The sequence below is a fragment of the Columba livia genome, chromosome 1, assembly GCF_036013475.1.
Source record: "Columba livia isolate bColLiv1 breed racing homer chromosome 1, bColLiv1.pat.W.v2, whole genome shotgun sequence".
NCBI lineage: Eukaryota > Metazoa > Chordata > Aves > Columbiformes > Columbidae > Columba > Columba livia.
In genome coordinates, this window is record NC_088602.1 from 1,776,376 (window position 1) to 1,790,367 (window position 13,992).

Below are 13,992 nucleotides of genomic sequence, written 5' to 3' on the forward strand. Positions count from 1 at the left end.
TCCCTGGAGGTTTTTCAACTGAGATTGGACATGGCACTTAGTGCCATGATCTAGTCAATGGGCTGGAGTTGGACCAAGGGTTGGACTGGATGATCTCTGAGGTCTTTTTCAACCCAGTCAATTCTGTGATTCTGTAATTTGCATTTTTCCCTCTACACTAATGATTCCGTCTCTGTTAATCAGCCAATCTGCTTCACAGGGATCTCTAAGAACAAGTTCATTAATGTTTCCAGAATGCTTTGTAACCCTTCTGAGCAAAATGGTAGAGATTAGTCTCCCTTTCTATAATATATTTCCTTCCCTTTTTCAACCCTTTCAGCGATAACCCACCATTTATTTACAATTCCAGATTCCCAACCCCAAATCATTCAAGGTGCTGGGGCTGCTGGACTCTGAACTTTGTCACATAAGCATAATTAATTACTCACATTTTAAAGATACCTGGGACATAACTGCTTTATAAGGAAAGTTGGTTAATGGCTTTTTAACATAAGAAAGGGGACAGGAACAATAATTAATTGATCACATGTTGATGAAGAGAAGATAACAGCGATGTTATTGCTGATGGAAAACAAGATTTTCTTGGGTCTCTTGAAGAGGGCTGGAATTTATAGTGTGATATTTGAGAGAAAATGTGGGATTGTGTAAAACTAATGTTTTGAGGTGAAGGTGGGGGTGTGCAAACTTTGTCTGGGATGGTTAAGGGAAGGACAAAAGGCAGACGAAGGGAAGTAGTAGAATTTGGCTTCTTCTGGCATAATTTTTTAAAGCAGGTGAATGATTTACACCAACAAGGAGCAGGATATTCAGTCCAAGTCTGGGTATATGTGGGAAAGGTCAGTGCAAAGGCTGAGTTTTGACAAAGCTTTGTGCAAATACGGATTACGCAGAACGCAAACAAGAGTTTCCACTGAAAAAAACATCAAAGTTTCCGAACGGTCACAACCGCCTGGATCCTGGACTTAGAACTGCAAAGATACCAACATGCGGGTGCTTCAGAAGAGCACTTATTTCCCTGACTTGGGGGTAAATAGAACAGAATAAAGAAGAGAAATAGAAAAACTCTCATTGTCAGAGAATCACAGAATCACAGAATCCCAGAATGTGAGGGGTTGGAAGGGCCCTGGAAAGCTCATCCAGTGCAATCACCCCATGGAGCAGGAACACCCAGATGAGGTTACACAGGAAGGTGTCCAGGCGGGTTGGAATGTCTGCACAGAAGGAGACTCCACAACCTCCCTGGGCAGCCTGGGCCAGGCTCTGCCACCCTCACCAGGAACAAGTTGCTTCTCATATTGAAGTGGAACCTCCTGTGTTCCAGTTTGTACCCATTACCCCTTGTCCTATCATTGGTTGTCACCGAGAAGAGCCTGGCTCCATCCTCCTGACACTGCCCCTTTGCATATCTGTCAACATTAATGAGTCCCCCCTCAGTGTCCTCTTGTCCAGCTCCAGAGCCCCAGCTCCCTCAGCCTTTCCTCACACGGGAGATGCTCCACTCCCTCCAGCATCTTGGTGGCTGCGCTGGACTCTCTCCAGCAGTTCCCTGTCCTGCTGGAACTGAGGGGCCACAACTGGACACAATATTCCAGGTGTGGTCTCCCCAGGGCAGAGCAGAGGGGCAGGAGAACCTCTCTGACCTACTGACCACCCCCTTCTAACCCACCCCAGGTACCATTGGCTTCCTGGCCACAAGGGCCCAGTTCTTTTATAGACAAGAAGGTGCAAATGCTCATAATTTTCTTGGATATAGAACAACTTACAGACTTCTGCAGAGTCTCTCACTTTGTGGCACTGATCAGATAATTTTCTTTCCTTTAGACCCCTCATTTTTACGAAGATTAGAACAGCTAGAACACACCGTTCCATGTGGATGAGGCACAGGGAGGTCTCATTTCCATCCCAGCAGCACGACTATTTATCAGAATCCACTGTTAGCTCGCAGATAATCTGCCACAAAAGGTCCCTCCACAGCCACAGAAGAAAAACTGTATTTACTTCTAAATATTCTCTGCATAGATTTACACATATAATGCGTATTTTGCCCACAAATAAGGCCGTATTTGAGAAAAATCCCCACTTCAAAGGAGTTCACAGAAATGGGAACCCGTGGGCTCGTTTGAATGTGTAACACTTCAAAGCTTGTTTCTTCCCGTGAGTCACTGAGCTTTTACAGTTGCAAAACCAGCACAATTTTGCTAACACTGCTCTAACACTGTGAAATATTTAATTGGTAACCTCATCAACGCCGCAATCACATTCTTCCCCTTTATCCAAGACACCGTTGCCGCAGGCTTCGAGAAGAAATGGCTTTAAAGACGGTATGTTGTGTAGACATGGTAGATCTTTCCTTATCACTTCGTCGTAATATTCTGCCATACTGCAGTTGCTGAAAGCTAAGCAATCTCTGTAAGAAAAGAAATATTAATTATATATAACCATGTTGTATACATAAAGTAATTGATGGGCTCCGAGAATAGATAAGTTAACTAGCAAAGAGGAATATGGGCAGTTTTATGGGGAATAAGCATTTTTTCTCTAATTTTTTCATCTATAGGGATATGGGAATCAGGATCATGTACACAAAGCAAGGGTGAGCATTGGTGGTGTAGGGGATGAAGAAGATTCAGTGGGGGATGAAGAAGATTCAGTGGGGGATGAAGAAGATTTGCTCACCCTGGGGATGTGCTCATGATGCATCCTGTCTGGGAACAGGTGCAATTGCAGAATCGGCCACGAAATTTCTTGGCGTTGTCGTGGCTGAAGCCCAAGCTGTGGCCAATCCCGTGGGCGAGCATCAACATGCTGCTGGTGGTGTCGTGGCCAGGAAACTGCAGTCACGGAGGAAAAACAGAGGTCTGCGTTGTCTCAAGTCAGCGTGTGTTGACGTGGAGAACTTCAGATGTAGATTTCATGGAATCATGGAATAATTTGGGTTGAAGGGACTTTAAAGCTCCCCCAGTGCCCCCCCTGCCATGAGCAGGGACATCTTCACCAGCTCAGGTTGCTCAGAGCCCCGTCCAGCCTGGCCTGGGATGTCTCCAGGGATGGTTCATCTACCACCTCTCTGGCCAACCTGGGCCGGGCTCTCACCACCCTCAGGGGAAACAATTTCATTATATTCAGCCTGAATCTCCCCTCCTTTAGTTTAAAACCATTAACCCTCCCAATGTTTTGCTCAGTAATTGTGAAATTTGTGCCAGCTGGGGACTCGCACTGACAAACAGCCAATTAAGGGAACTAAAGAACCCTTAAAGAGTTGGTCTGGGGAAGCATTGGAGAATCATTCCTTTACCATTCCATCTTTAAAAAGACAGCAAAACCAAGACCAGCATCGACTCCTTTTGACACCCAGTTTAGGTGTTACCTGCCAGTTGGTAAAATAGCCCAGGACTACAGTAGATTTAACTCCCAAGGTTCACCGTGAATACGAAACATTTACTTTTCCTTTCAGGCAGCAGACCCGCCAGGTCTCCACTTACCGAGACGACACCCATGGAGTTCAGCTGGCACATGGACCTTTTCCAGGCGAATCCCCGCTCCTCGTCGTACTCACCACTGCAGGGGGAAATACGAACATTAAAGAAATGCAGAACAGCTTTGTCTCAAGAACGGGATGCATCGCATGAATTACAGCTGGAAAATAATGTGTTTTTTTGGGTAACAAGGAGCTCCTTTCTGGAAGAAAAACCCAGTGGCACCCATTTCTCCTGAAATATTTATTTGAAAAAAACTACATATTCAATAATTTTTGAGAGATATTTTTACTATGGGGAAGGTTTCTTTCCCTCCCCGAAAAGGAAAAAGGAATGGACAAAACAATAACAAGGCACTAAGGCTTAATAAGCAAATGAGTGAAACAAGTGATTGAGCTTAATGCAGTTTAATATTAACTCCCTCATCCTAGCAAAAAGGTTTAATTGACATAGTGAGCTGTAAACCATATAACAATTAATTACTATAGCTAAAAAATGAGTGGCTTGTTTACACAAAAATGAGTAAAAACTAAAAACGCAATTAAAATAATTCAGTCACAGACAACTATTAGAAATTGGTAATGAGCTGTACAGTGCGTGTGTACATGTGTGGAAAAGCACAAAAGAGGACAGTGAAAGGGAAAAGCAAATTCTTGTATCAATTTGCATGACAAATATGAGCTGATTAGTACATGGACTGATTCAGTACTTACTTTTTTTTTCCCATTAGATACCACCAGGACAAAAGACTTATCAGCATATATATGTAAAAGTTAGAAGAAGAAAGAGATGAAAAAATTCTTGCTCCCTGCTTATCTCCCCACAGCCGGTACATGAGCTGAGTAATTAAAATGCAGGATTCTTACATCAATAACTGGATATGGTCGTAATTAATACGACCGAAGGCATCCTTGTAGCACCACACAGCAAATCCTTGCAGTGTCTCGGCCAGGCTGCGGGTGGTCGCCACCTGGTCGGCCTTGGTCCACACCTCCACCGCGCTGATGACGACCTGCAGCTTCATGGGCTTGTAGACCTGGGAGAAATTCCGGTAAAACACTGGCCCAGGTTGTCCAGAGAGGTGGTGGATGAACCATCCCTGGAGACATCCCAGGCCAGGCTGGACGGGGCTCTGAGCAACCTGAGCTGCTGAAGATGTCCCTGCTCATGGCAGGGGGGGCACTGGGGGAGCTGGGAAGGTCCCTCCAACACAAACTGTTCTGTTGGTCTATGATTCTCTAAGAGAAAACCTCATGTCCTGTTTTGGAGGACTCGGAGCAAGGAAAGGATGAAGAGAAAGGGAGGTCATAATCATAGAATCATAAAATCATTTTGGTTGGAAAAGACCCTCCACATCATCGAGTCCAACCATTATCCCAACCCCTGACACTGCCCCATGTCCTGAGAACCTCCTGTCCGTCTGTCCAGCCCTCCAGGGCTGGTGACTCCAGCACTGCCCTGGGCAGCCTGTTCCAATGCCCCACAGCCCTTTGGGGAAGAAATTGTTCCCCACAACCAACCTCAACCTCCCCTGGCGCAACTTGAGGCCGTTTCCTCTGCTCCTGGCGCTTGTTACTTGGGGGAAGAGACAATACCCTCCATGCTCCTCATACTACATAATGACATACCAGATAGTATTTAGTAACAGTAATGCATATTTCAAATCAACTGTTTTATAGGGATGATTTCACAACTATTTTTAAACTGACTTGACTCATATTTAAAGCAATTTTTTAACAGTTAAATTGGGTTTTATCGTGTTCAGGAACACATGGGTGCCTGCAGAGTAGCTGCAGTCACGCACAGGTCATTTGTCTTCCCAGGGCAGTTGGTTGGACGTCCATCCATTGGGTAGAGCAGAGTGGCTGTCATAATTACCACCTCATTAAAACTCACCGTGTTCAGGAGATTGCTGATGGAAACGAACATATGTAGCATCTCGGTTTCATTGTAGTTTTTAACTTTGAACTGAAAAAGGGAAGAAGGGTTGCGTTACAACATTATACGCCAGGGACCACCCCAAATATTACACAACTGTAGTGTGGAGATGATTTCTGATGCTCACCAGCTCTTTGTTTGTGACTAGAGCCAACTCCAAATATCTGGTGGGCATAACCAGGGGGGGATCAAGGACATCCTGGAAGTGAACAAATCACACTGTAATTATCTAGGTACAATCAGGAGCTTTGAAGATTATGCCACATTGCAAAAAACCAAGGTGGTGTTACACAAACTAATCCAGAATTTCCCTTAAGTACAAGAACACGGAGCAATTATGCACAAGAGAAGTGTTAATGAGAGTAATGAGGGTGAGAGCAGAGAGACTGAGATGGAACAATGTTGTAAGTGGGATTTTCTTGGTAACAGAGGGATTATCAGGCATTGCTCATGTTAAATCAGCTCAGAGTGCACGTGCTCAGGGCGTTTATTTTAATCGTTAAACTTGGCACCGCTAAAACCGCGTCAAAGGGAGAACTGAGCGGGGTTCAACACGAGCCGCCTGCATCAAGCAGCTCAATGCTAGAAACCAGGAGGGTAGGCAGATAATTACAGATAAAAGCTGGTCCTGAAGCGAAATAGTTCAAGCCATGCGAAATGCACAAAAATAACTGATTTTTTCTTCGTTTTGCCCATCACACCTGCATAATGCAGCAAATGGGAGCATGGTCACCGATAGACGCAGATGGTGAGAGGCACCGTGTTCTGTGTCTGGCATCCAGCAGCCTCTAAAAATAAGTTTTTTGGTATTTTTTGCTTGTGCCCTTTGCACATTTACCTGTGCACGGGCAGTTAGATCATTTAAATCCACTCTAAGCGCAACGTGCTCAGTCGTGGGTTGAGTAAGACTCACTGACTTCAACATTTTGTACACCCAGCACGTTAATCGCTGGTAGCCATTGATTAATGGGTAATCTAGGGGGTTATTCACAGAATCACACACAGAATCACAGAATCCCAGAATGTCAGGGATTGGAAGGGGCCTGGAAAGCTCATCCAGTGCAATCCCCCCATGGAGCAGGAACACCCAGATGAGGTTACACAGGAAGGTGTCCAGGCGGGTTGGAATGTCTGCACAGAAGGAGACTCCACAACCCCCCTGGGCAGCCTGGGCCAGGCTCTGCCACCCTCACGGGGAACAAGTTGCTTCTCAGATTTAAGTGGAACCTTTTGTGTTCCAGTTTGTACCCATTACACCATTGGTTGTCACCGAGAAGAGCCTGGCTCCATCCTCCTGACACTCACCCTTTAGATATCTGTAATCATTAACGAGGTCACCCCTCAGTGTCCTCTTGTCCAGCTCCAGAGCCCCAGCTCCCTCAGCCTTTCCTCACACGGGAGATGCTCCACTCCCTTCAGCATCTTGGTGGCTGCGCTGGACTCTCTCCAGCAGTTCCCTGTCCTGCTGGAACTGAGGGGCCACAGCTGGACACAATATTCCAGGTGTGGTCTCCCCAGGGCAGAGCAGAGGGGCAGGAGAACCTCTCTGACCTACTGACCACCCCCTTCTAACCCACCCCAGGTACCATTGGCTTCCTGGCCACAAGGGCCCAGTGCTGGCTCATGGTCACCCTGCTGTCCCCAGGACCCCCAGGTCCCTTTCCCCTATGCTGCTCTCTAATAGGTCATTCCCCAACTTATACTGGAATTGTGTGTACAGAGAGACTGTGAGGGCATTCAGGATCTGCAGATTTGGTTAAATAACCAAGAGAAAAAGAGTCTGACCCTACAAACACCTCTTGAGTAGTTCCCAGGAGTTTTGGTGGTAGAAGACTGGAGAACGAGTTTCCGTCTCTCAGAAAGCCAACTTTCTAAATGTTTTGGCTGCTGCAGAAGTATACATGACTAAAAAAATGATCTTACCTAAGCACGGGGATTCATCTCTTTTCTCTGTTGAATAAATGCCACTTAATTATTATTATAAATTATCCTCTTTCCCTGGCAGGTTCTCAGTAAATTTAGAGAAATTGCAGCAGTTTATAAAACTATATTTCCGCCATGGGAACTGATCTGTAATTCTTTCATCTAAATGCTTCGTATTATTATCAGGCGGCAGCATCTCTGAGTGTCACTCTTTATTTCTGTCACCGAATGCAATCACAATACGCTGGCACAGGCCGGGCTGTCACCATAAATAATCTGCACTCACAGGTACAAAAATAACACTTAATCTTGGCTTATTGGAGAGCAGGAACAGCCACAACAAAAGTCCTCACAAGCTCTGAAAGCATCCACAAATCAAAGCAAATTAACTGCTTCTCTAACCGAGGCGCTTCTGAAAACAAGCCCATCAGTGATATCCAATATCAAATGATGTCAGAACAACCTGATTTCCTTTGAAAACACGGAAACTGTTTCTGAACAGCAAAGAATGAGCATATTTTTGCATTTTGACGTTACTAAAGTTTTTTTTTGGTGTGTAATTTAAGCAAAGTGGGGCAGTAGAGTTTAGGTTTGCTTACTGTAAGGTGAATACTGACTAAAGACTGATAGAGAGCAGTTGTTGATCTTTATCACCAAGATGTAAAGATGCATTAAATGAAGTACCATGTGTCAACTCCCCTCTTTATTGCCATCTTAAAAAAATATCATGTTTGCCGCTTCCACTTTCATTTCAACCACCATTTTAAAGTCCTGGGTTTAACTTTTAGAGCTTGTGAGATGAATTTGCAAGTGGGAAGAGATATCAAGAGAGAATCCAACCCAGGGTGGGATGATCTGCACCTGACAACGTGCCACCAAACGTGCCACCAAACGTGCCAACGTGCCACCAGAAACAAAGCGCAGTCTTAATTTTGCAGTGTGACACTTAGGCATGGCTCTAGTTATAGTTTCCATACCATGTGAAGGCACCTTGCTCATGGTTGCTACACAGAAACCCTATTTGCTTCCAGACCTGCAGATGTTTTATACTATGAAACTGCTGTCATAAATGCAACAAGAATTTTCCCTGTGGTCAGATCACTCCAGCATTTAACACACACTGTACATATAGACACAAGGCTGCAACATCAACATGAGTAACTGGGGTGTCCTTACGTCAGCAAAGACGATTTTACGACTCCCATTGGCGAATTCTCCGTCTTCAGGCAGGTGGGCCTTGTGTTCTTCGGCCACTTGGCACAACCCGCTTGAGCCATTTTCCAGCGCCCTCCGGTAAATGAGGTGTTGAAACGTCAAGGAATTCTCCACGGGCTCGATTTCGTACCACAGATCTCCAATTTGCAACACGCCGCTGCGGATTTTCAAACAGGGGAGTCAGTAAGAGACGAGAACCAAATGGCTTCTTAAATTATTTAGTAAATAAGGAAGCAAAGTGCATGATGCTGGAGATTCAGGGCAGCCCTGTGCAACCCCAGGAGACTCCTCTGGGCTTCAGGAATATTGGATCAGGGATATTTTATGTGTTTTTTTTGTTTGTTTGTTTGTTTTGACAGGGAAGATAAGGGAAGATTCAGCTCTTTCCTACCACTGTTCCCATGGGCAGCGATCCATTGAGAAGACACAAGGAGCTCACCTAAAAGATCTTCTATGAACAGAAAAAGTGTCACGGCCAAGGTTTAGGATTCAGCCTTGAAAAAGTGGTCATGCAGCTTTGGGAAAAAGAAGCTACAGATGAATTCCATGTATTAAATGAAAATGAGAAGGCAATAAAAGCTCCATGCTACAGCCCTTGAAGGAACATCCATATGAAGATCTGATTGCAGACACCCCAGCTACATTGGCTGCGTCTGCTAATAAGTTCGCAGCCTAAACAAATTTGCTTAATTCAGAGACCTTTTGGAGTGTTTTGTTTGAGTGCAGGTGGTTCTACCCAATCTCAAACCTCATGCGTGGTCATCTAATGGATCAATGGATCGTAGTTTTGCCGGAGTTTGAGTTATTTACTCCTTGAAATGTTTGTAATTACTGGTTTGTGTGCCATGATAGGAAAACGTGGGCATTTCTGCTGGATGCTGTAAATAATGGATGGCTGCATGGAAGGCTGGATAATTTCCTTCCACCAAAGCCGGTGAAAATAATACAAAATAAAATGAAGCATTTCCAAACTTACTACTATTTATTAAAAAAATGTAGCTCAGATATGCTTTCTGTCTCATATTCAGACCTTTTACTATCAGAAATAAATATATCCCAGCTATGGAGTGCACCTGAAGAGGAAAGTCGAGAAGTTCTTGTCTAGTTTACTGTCTTTTAAAGTAAAACTTGGAGATGTCTTGACATGTCAAACCTGCTGCCAGAAGAATATAAAGCACATTGTGTGGCTAAAAATTCCATTTTCATGTTCATATCTGCCTTCAAAATCTATAGTGGAAACGCTGTAAAATCTGCAATGCTAAATAAAATAATCTCAGCTGTGTCTGAAGATTTGAATTTTAATAGCGAGATGCAGCAGGAAGCGTCGTGCACGGAATCGAGGTTACATGCTTTAAAAAATACATCCCCATCGTGGTTAATTTGATATTGAAAGGCTGGGAAGATCCCTACCTGATCCCAAAGCACGTGCTGAGGGAGACGATGGATCCCGGGGAACCTTCCACGAACCCCTCGTAGTAACAGTCGTCCTGCAAGGGGCAAAAGTGGCTTCAGGTCAAAAAAATACCCTTCATCAGTAAACAGACAAAGAAAACCTTCCCAAATCTGCCCTTCAGCACTTTGGAAGGGTTATTTGGTAAAAAAAAAACCCAAAACCCAGGAGCTTAAGCACTCATAATTGGATAATAATTAATTTTTAGGGGGGCATTTTGTGATTTCTTGATTTTTCTCATGATGGAGTAAAATTAAGACCTTTAATAGTGTGAAAGGGAAACCAAGTGTGCTGGTGAATGTGGAATTGTTTTTCCAGTTTTTATTAGTCCCCATACAGTTTTCTTCCTTCTTTTTTTAAACAAATGGTGCAAAAATAATGGATATTTTAGACACAGAAAGCCATCCTTGGCAGTGTTGGGTTAACTTGATGATCTTAAAGGTCTTTTGCAACCAAAATGATTCTATGGTCCCTCACTTAGCTCCACTGGTATATTCGAATGAGGACGAGTGTTACTTGGTTCTGCCTATTGGTACATTATTGAGAGACATCTAAATTTACCTGAATATAGGGAAACTCGGTTATCAGCCTTCCCTCCGGACTATACGTGAAAACTGGGATGTCCTTGGCTATCAAATTTCTGAGAAGTAAAACAGAAATCCCCAACGTGGGTCCATTAATTCCCCATTATGTCCCTGTACTAAAATTAAGGAGGGAGAGCTGGGGAAGAGCCTCACTTTGCCCTCGTTAGATGGACGATGTGGTGGTTTCCTTCTGCCGTTATTAAATAGGACGTGTCCACCTGGAATGGCCGAGGCGCTGATTAATTTCAGAAATTAATGCAATGCTATTTACAGGCTGATTTTGGCTGGGGAGCCGGAGCCGTCTCCTCGCCCTGTTCACCCTTTCCCACCCCCCCATGACACCGTGGTCCAGACCCGTGGCCAAATAAGCGTTTCCTAAAAACCAAATGACCTTGGGGAAGGTCTGTTCCTTTGTCTCCAGCAGCCTGGGTACCGTGATTTCTGAGTAGATGATTCTCAATGGTTCGGTAAAACCTGAAAGAGATTCTACATTTAGGGAAAAAGGGCATTAGTAATTTAAGACAATGAAGGATTTCCCTCCCCCGGACTGCAGAAGGAGGATTTTAAGTGGAAATATGAAAAATTTGGCCTGTTTGGATTTTGTGAGTCCATCTGTCTTCAATGAGAGGTGTGAAGGAGGTGGTTGAGCAGCTCTCTGCTCTTAGTGATGGTTCCTAACGAAGCTGAGGATACAAGAAACTCTGGAGAACATTTTTTAACAAGGGGAAAAATGAGATAACTTGTGTAATTACAAGATCCTGAGCCCAACACGCATCCCCCTGACCGTGTCCCTCTGTGCTTATCCCCATCCTGCATCCTGATAGCCTGCATCCCACACCCATATCCCTGCCTTTGCATCTTCCATCTTCATCCCTGCTCCTGCATCCTTCATCTTCATCCTCCACCCCTATGCTGCAGGTTGTGTCACTGACCCTGTCTTAGAATCACAGAATCATTTTGGTTGGAAAAGCCCCTCAAGATCATCGAGTCCAACTGTTCCCCACCCCTGGCACTGCCCTGAGAACCTCATGTCCGTCTGTCCAACCCTCCGGGGATGGTGACTCCAGCACTGCCCTGGGCAGCCTGTTCCAATGCCCCACAGCCCTTTGGGGAAGAAATTGTTCCCACATCCAACCTCAACCTCCCCTGGCGCAACTTGAGGCCGTTTCCTCTGCTCCTGGCGCTTGTTCCTGGGGAGCAGAGCCCGACCCCCCCTGGCTCCAAGCTCCTTTCAGGCAGTTCAGAGATCAGAAGGTCTCCCCTCAGCTCCTGTTCTCCAGCTGAACACCCCAGGTCCCTCAGCAGCTCCCATCACACTTGTGCTCCAGCCCCTCACCAGCTCCATTCCCTTCTCTCCACTCACTCCAGTACCTCAAGGCCTTTCTTGTGAGGTGATCCCGCCATCCCTCTGGCCGCCATTTTGAGCCCTGAGGTGATTCTGGTGCCCCTGGGGCCGCCATTTTGTGTCTGAGGGGATTTTGGTTCCCCTGAGGCCGCCATTTTAAGCCCTGAGGTGAGGGGCCCAAAACTGCCCCCAGATTCGAGGTTTGGCCTCCCCAGTGCCCAGTGCAAGGGGGATCTTCCCCCAGCTGAGGTTCCCAAACCCCTGTCCCTCAGCCCATGTCCCCACCCTGCACCTCCACATCCCACATCCCCCCCGCGTTGTCCCCCATGTCCCCCACCATGTCCCCATCCTCCAGCCCGTGTACTCCATCCCCCACTCCTCATCCCACCTCCCTCCACCCACATCCCCTCCATGGCCCTCCACCCCATCCTTTGGGGTCCCCCATCCCTTCTCCATCTCCCCATCCCTGTCCCTCACCTGGACAGAGCAGCAGGATCAGTATCATGACCCACACACCCCTTTGGGGTGGGCAGCTCCCTGTCCCCATCCCTGTGTCCCTCCAGGCCAGGCCAGCCCTGTGGGGACACTCCATCAGCGTAGCCCCCACCCCCGCCTCAGCCCACCCTGGGGGGTCATCACCCTATTTCCATCCCCACCACCCCATCCCACCCACCTCAGCAGCCACCAGACCCCACTCGCCGTCTCCCTTGGTCCCTTGTTGGGGTCCCCAAGTGCCACCAGACCCTCCAGCACCCAGTTCCCAGCTCTGCCCTCATCCAGCTCCACTCCTGTAGCACCAGCTGGCACCGGGGGCCACCATGTCCTGCCCCCACCCCGACACCTCACCCTCATGCCACCCAGCCCTGTCCTGCCACCTTCCAACTGCCACCTGGGGTCCATCTGTCACCTCCCACCAACCCAATGTCCTTCTACTGGCCATCCCTCCCCTCTGTTGCTTTCCCCTTCCCTCTATTTCCCTCTCTCCTCCAACTGCCACCCATCCCCATCCCATCCCCATCCCATCCCATCCCATCCCATCCCATCCCATCCCATCCCACCCCACCCCACCCCACCCCAACCCACCCCACCCCAACCCATCTCATCCCCCCCCATCCCATCCCATCCCATCCCGTCCCACCCCGTCCCATCTCACCCTGTCCCCCCCATCCCATCCCATCCCATCCCATCCCATCCCATCCCATCCCACCCCGTCCCATCCCCATCTCCCCCATCCCATCCCATCCCATCCCATCCCATCCCATCCCATCCCATCCCATCTCATCCCATCCCCATTCCCCATTCCCCATTCCCCATTCCTCCTCCAGCTTCCACCTGGGCCTGTTCCGCCACCTCCCACCACCCCAGTCCCACTTCCAATTGCCACCATCCCTCTTCATCCTGCCACTCGTTTTGTTCCCTCCTGTCCTCTCCCCTCCTGACCCTCCCTGTCCCACCTCAACCTCAGTCCCCCTGCTGGCATCCAGCACCTCGTGCCCCTGGGCCTCTGCTTTTCCAACCAGCACGTAACTGAATTCCAGAGATCAGAAGCCGTTAATGCTGAAACCGTCGTTCTTCCCATCACCGCGTTTAAACGGAAAACGCTGCATGGCACGTTGTTGCTGTTTCTCCTTCCCTCCAGGGCCATGGTGCTGGATGAGGGGGTCATGGCCAAGCTCAGCCCTTCTCCTGCCCACAGCATGAGGGTCTTCTCCTGGATGTGCCACCCAGGAATGGTGTGGCTCCTCCTGTGATGGAGGCTCCCGGATACCGGGGTTGCCTGTCACTCCTCTGGTAAAGGCATTAAAGAAATGCTGTTGAGGGCATGAGTGCGAAGCAGAGGTGAAGTACAGAAATTTAGAGGGAAGACAAAAAAATAAAGGGAGACATCAGCCCTTTGGGAGCCCTTCAGTGATCCCCAGCAGAGGAGACAAAGCGCGATGAATCACTGAATAGTTTGGGTTGAAGGACCTTCCCAGCTCCCCCAGTGCCCCCCCTGCCATGAGCAGGGACATCTTCACCAGCTCAGGTTGCTCAGAGCCCCGTCCAGCCTGGCCTGGGATG

The 13,992-nt window shown here is 47.4% G+C and overlaps 1 protein-coding gene across 1 annotated transcript in view; it reads right to left on the minus strand.

Moving 5' to 3' along the window:
- LOC102098090 (disintegrin and metalloproteinase domain-containing protein 20) overlaps positions 1 to 13,602 on the minus strand; it is a 32,007-nt gene extending 18,405 nt beyond the window's left edge. The window contains exons 1-13 of the mRNA XM_065049647.1: positions 13,419 to 13,602; positions 12,409 to 12,506; positions 10,978 to 11,060; positions 10,740 to 10,804; positions 10,564 to 10,642; positions 9,963 to 10,039; positions 8,514 to 8,709; positions 5,542 to 5,613; positions 5,373 to 5,444; positions 4,343 to 4,512; positions 3,483 to 3,558; positions 2,677 to 2,831; positions 2,239 to 2,407 (exon numbers count right to left, since the gene is read on the minus strand). Coding sequence (XP_064905719.1) covers positions 2,239 to 2,407; positions 2,677 to 2,831; positions 3,483 to 3,558; positions 4,343 to 4,512; positions 5,373 to 5,444; positions 5,542 to 5,613; positions 8,514 to 8,709; positions 9,963 to 10,039; positions 10,564 to 10,642; positions 10,740 to 10,804; positions 10,978 to 11,060; positions 12,409 to 12,506; positions 13,419 to 13,597 — 1,491 coding nt within the window. The 5' untranslated portion in view covers positions 13,598 to 13,602. The remainder of the gene's footprint in view (positions 1 to 2,238; positions 2,408 to 2,676; positions 2,832 to 3,482; positions 3,559 to 4,342; positions 4,513 to 5,372; positions 5,445 to 5,541; positions 5,614 to 8,513; positions 8,710 to 9,962; positions 10,040 to 10,563; positions 10,643 to 10,739; positions 10,805 to 10,977; positions 11,061 to 12,408; positions 12,507 to 13,418) is intronic.
- Positions 13,603 to 13,992: the final 390 nt, after the last annotated feature.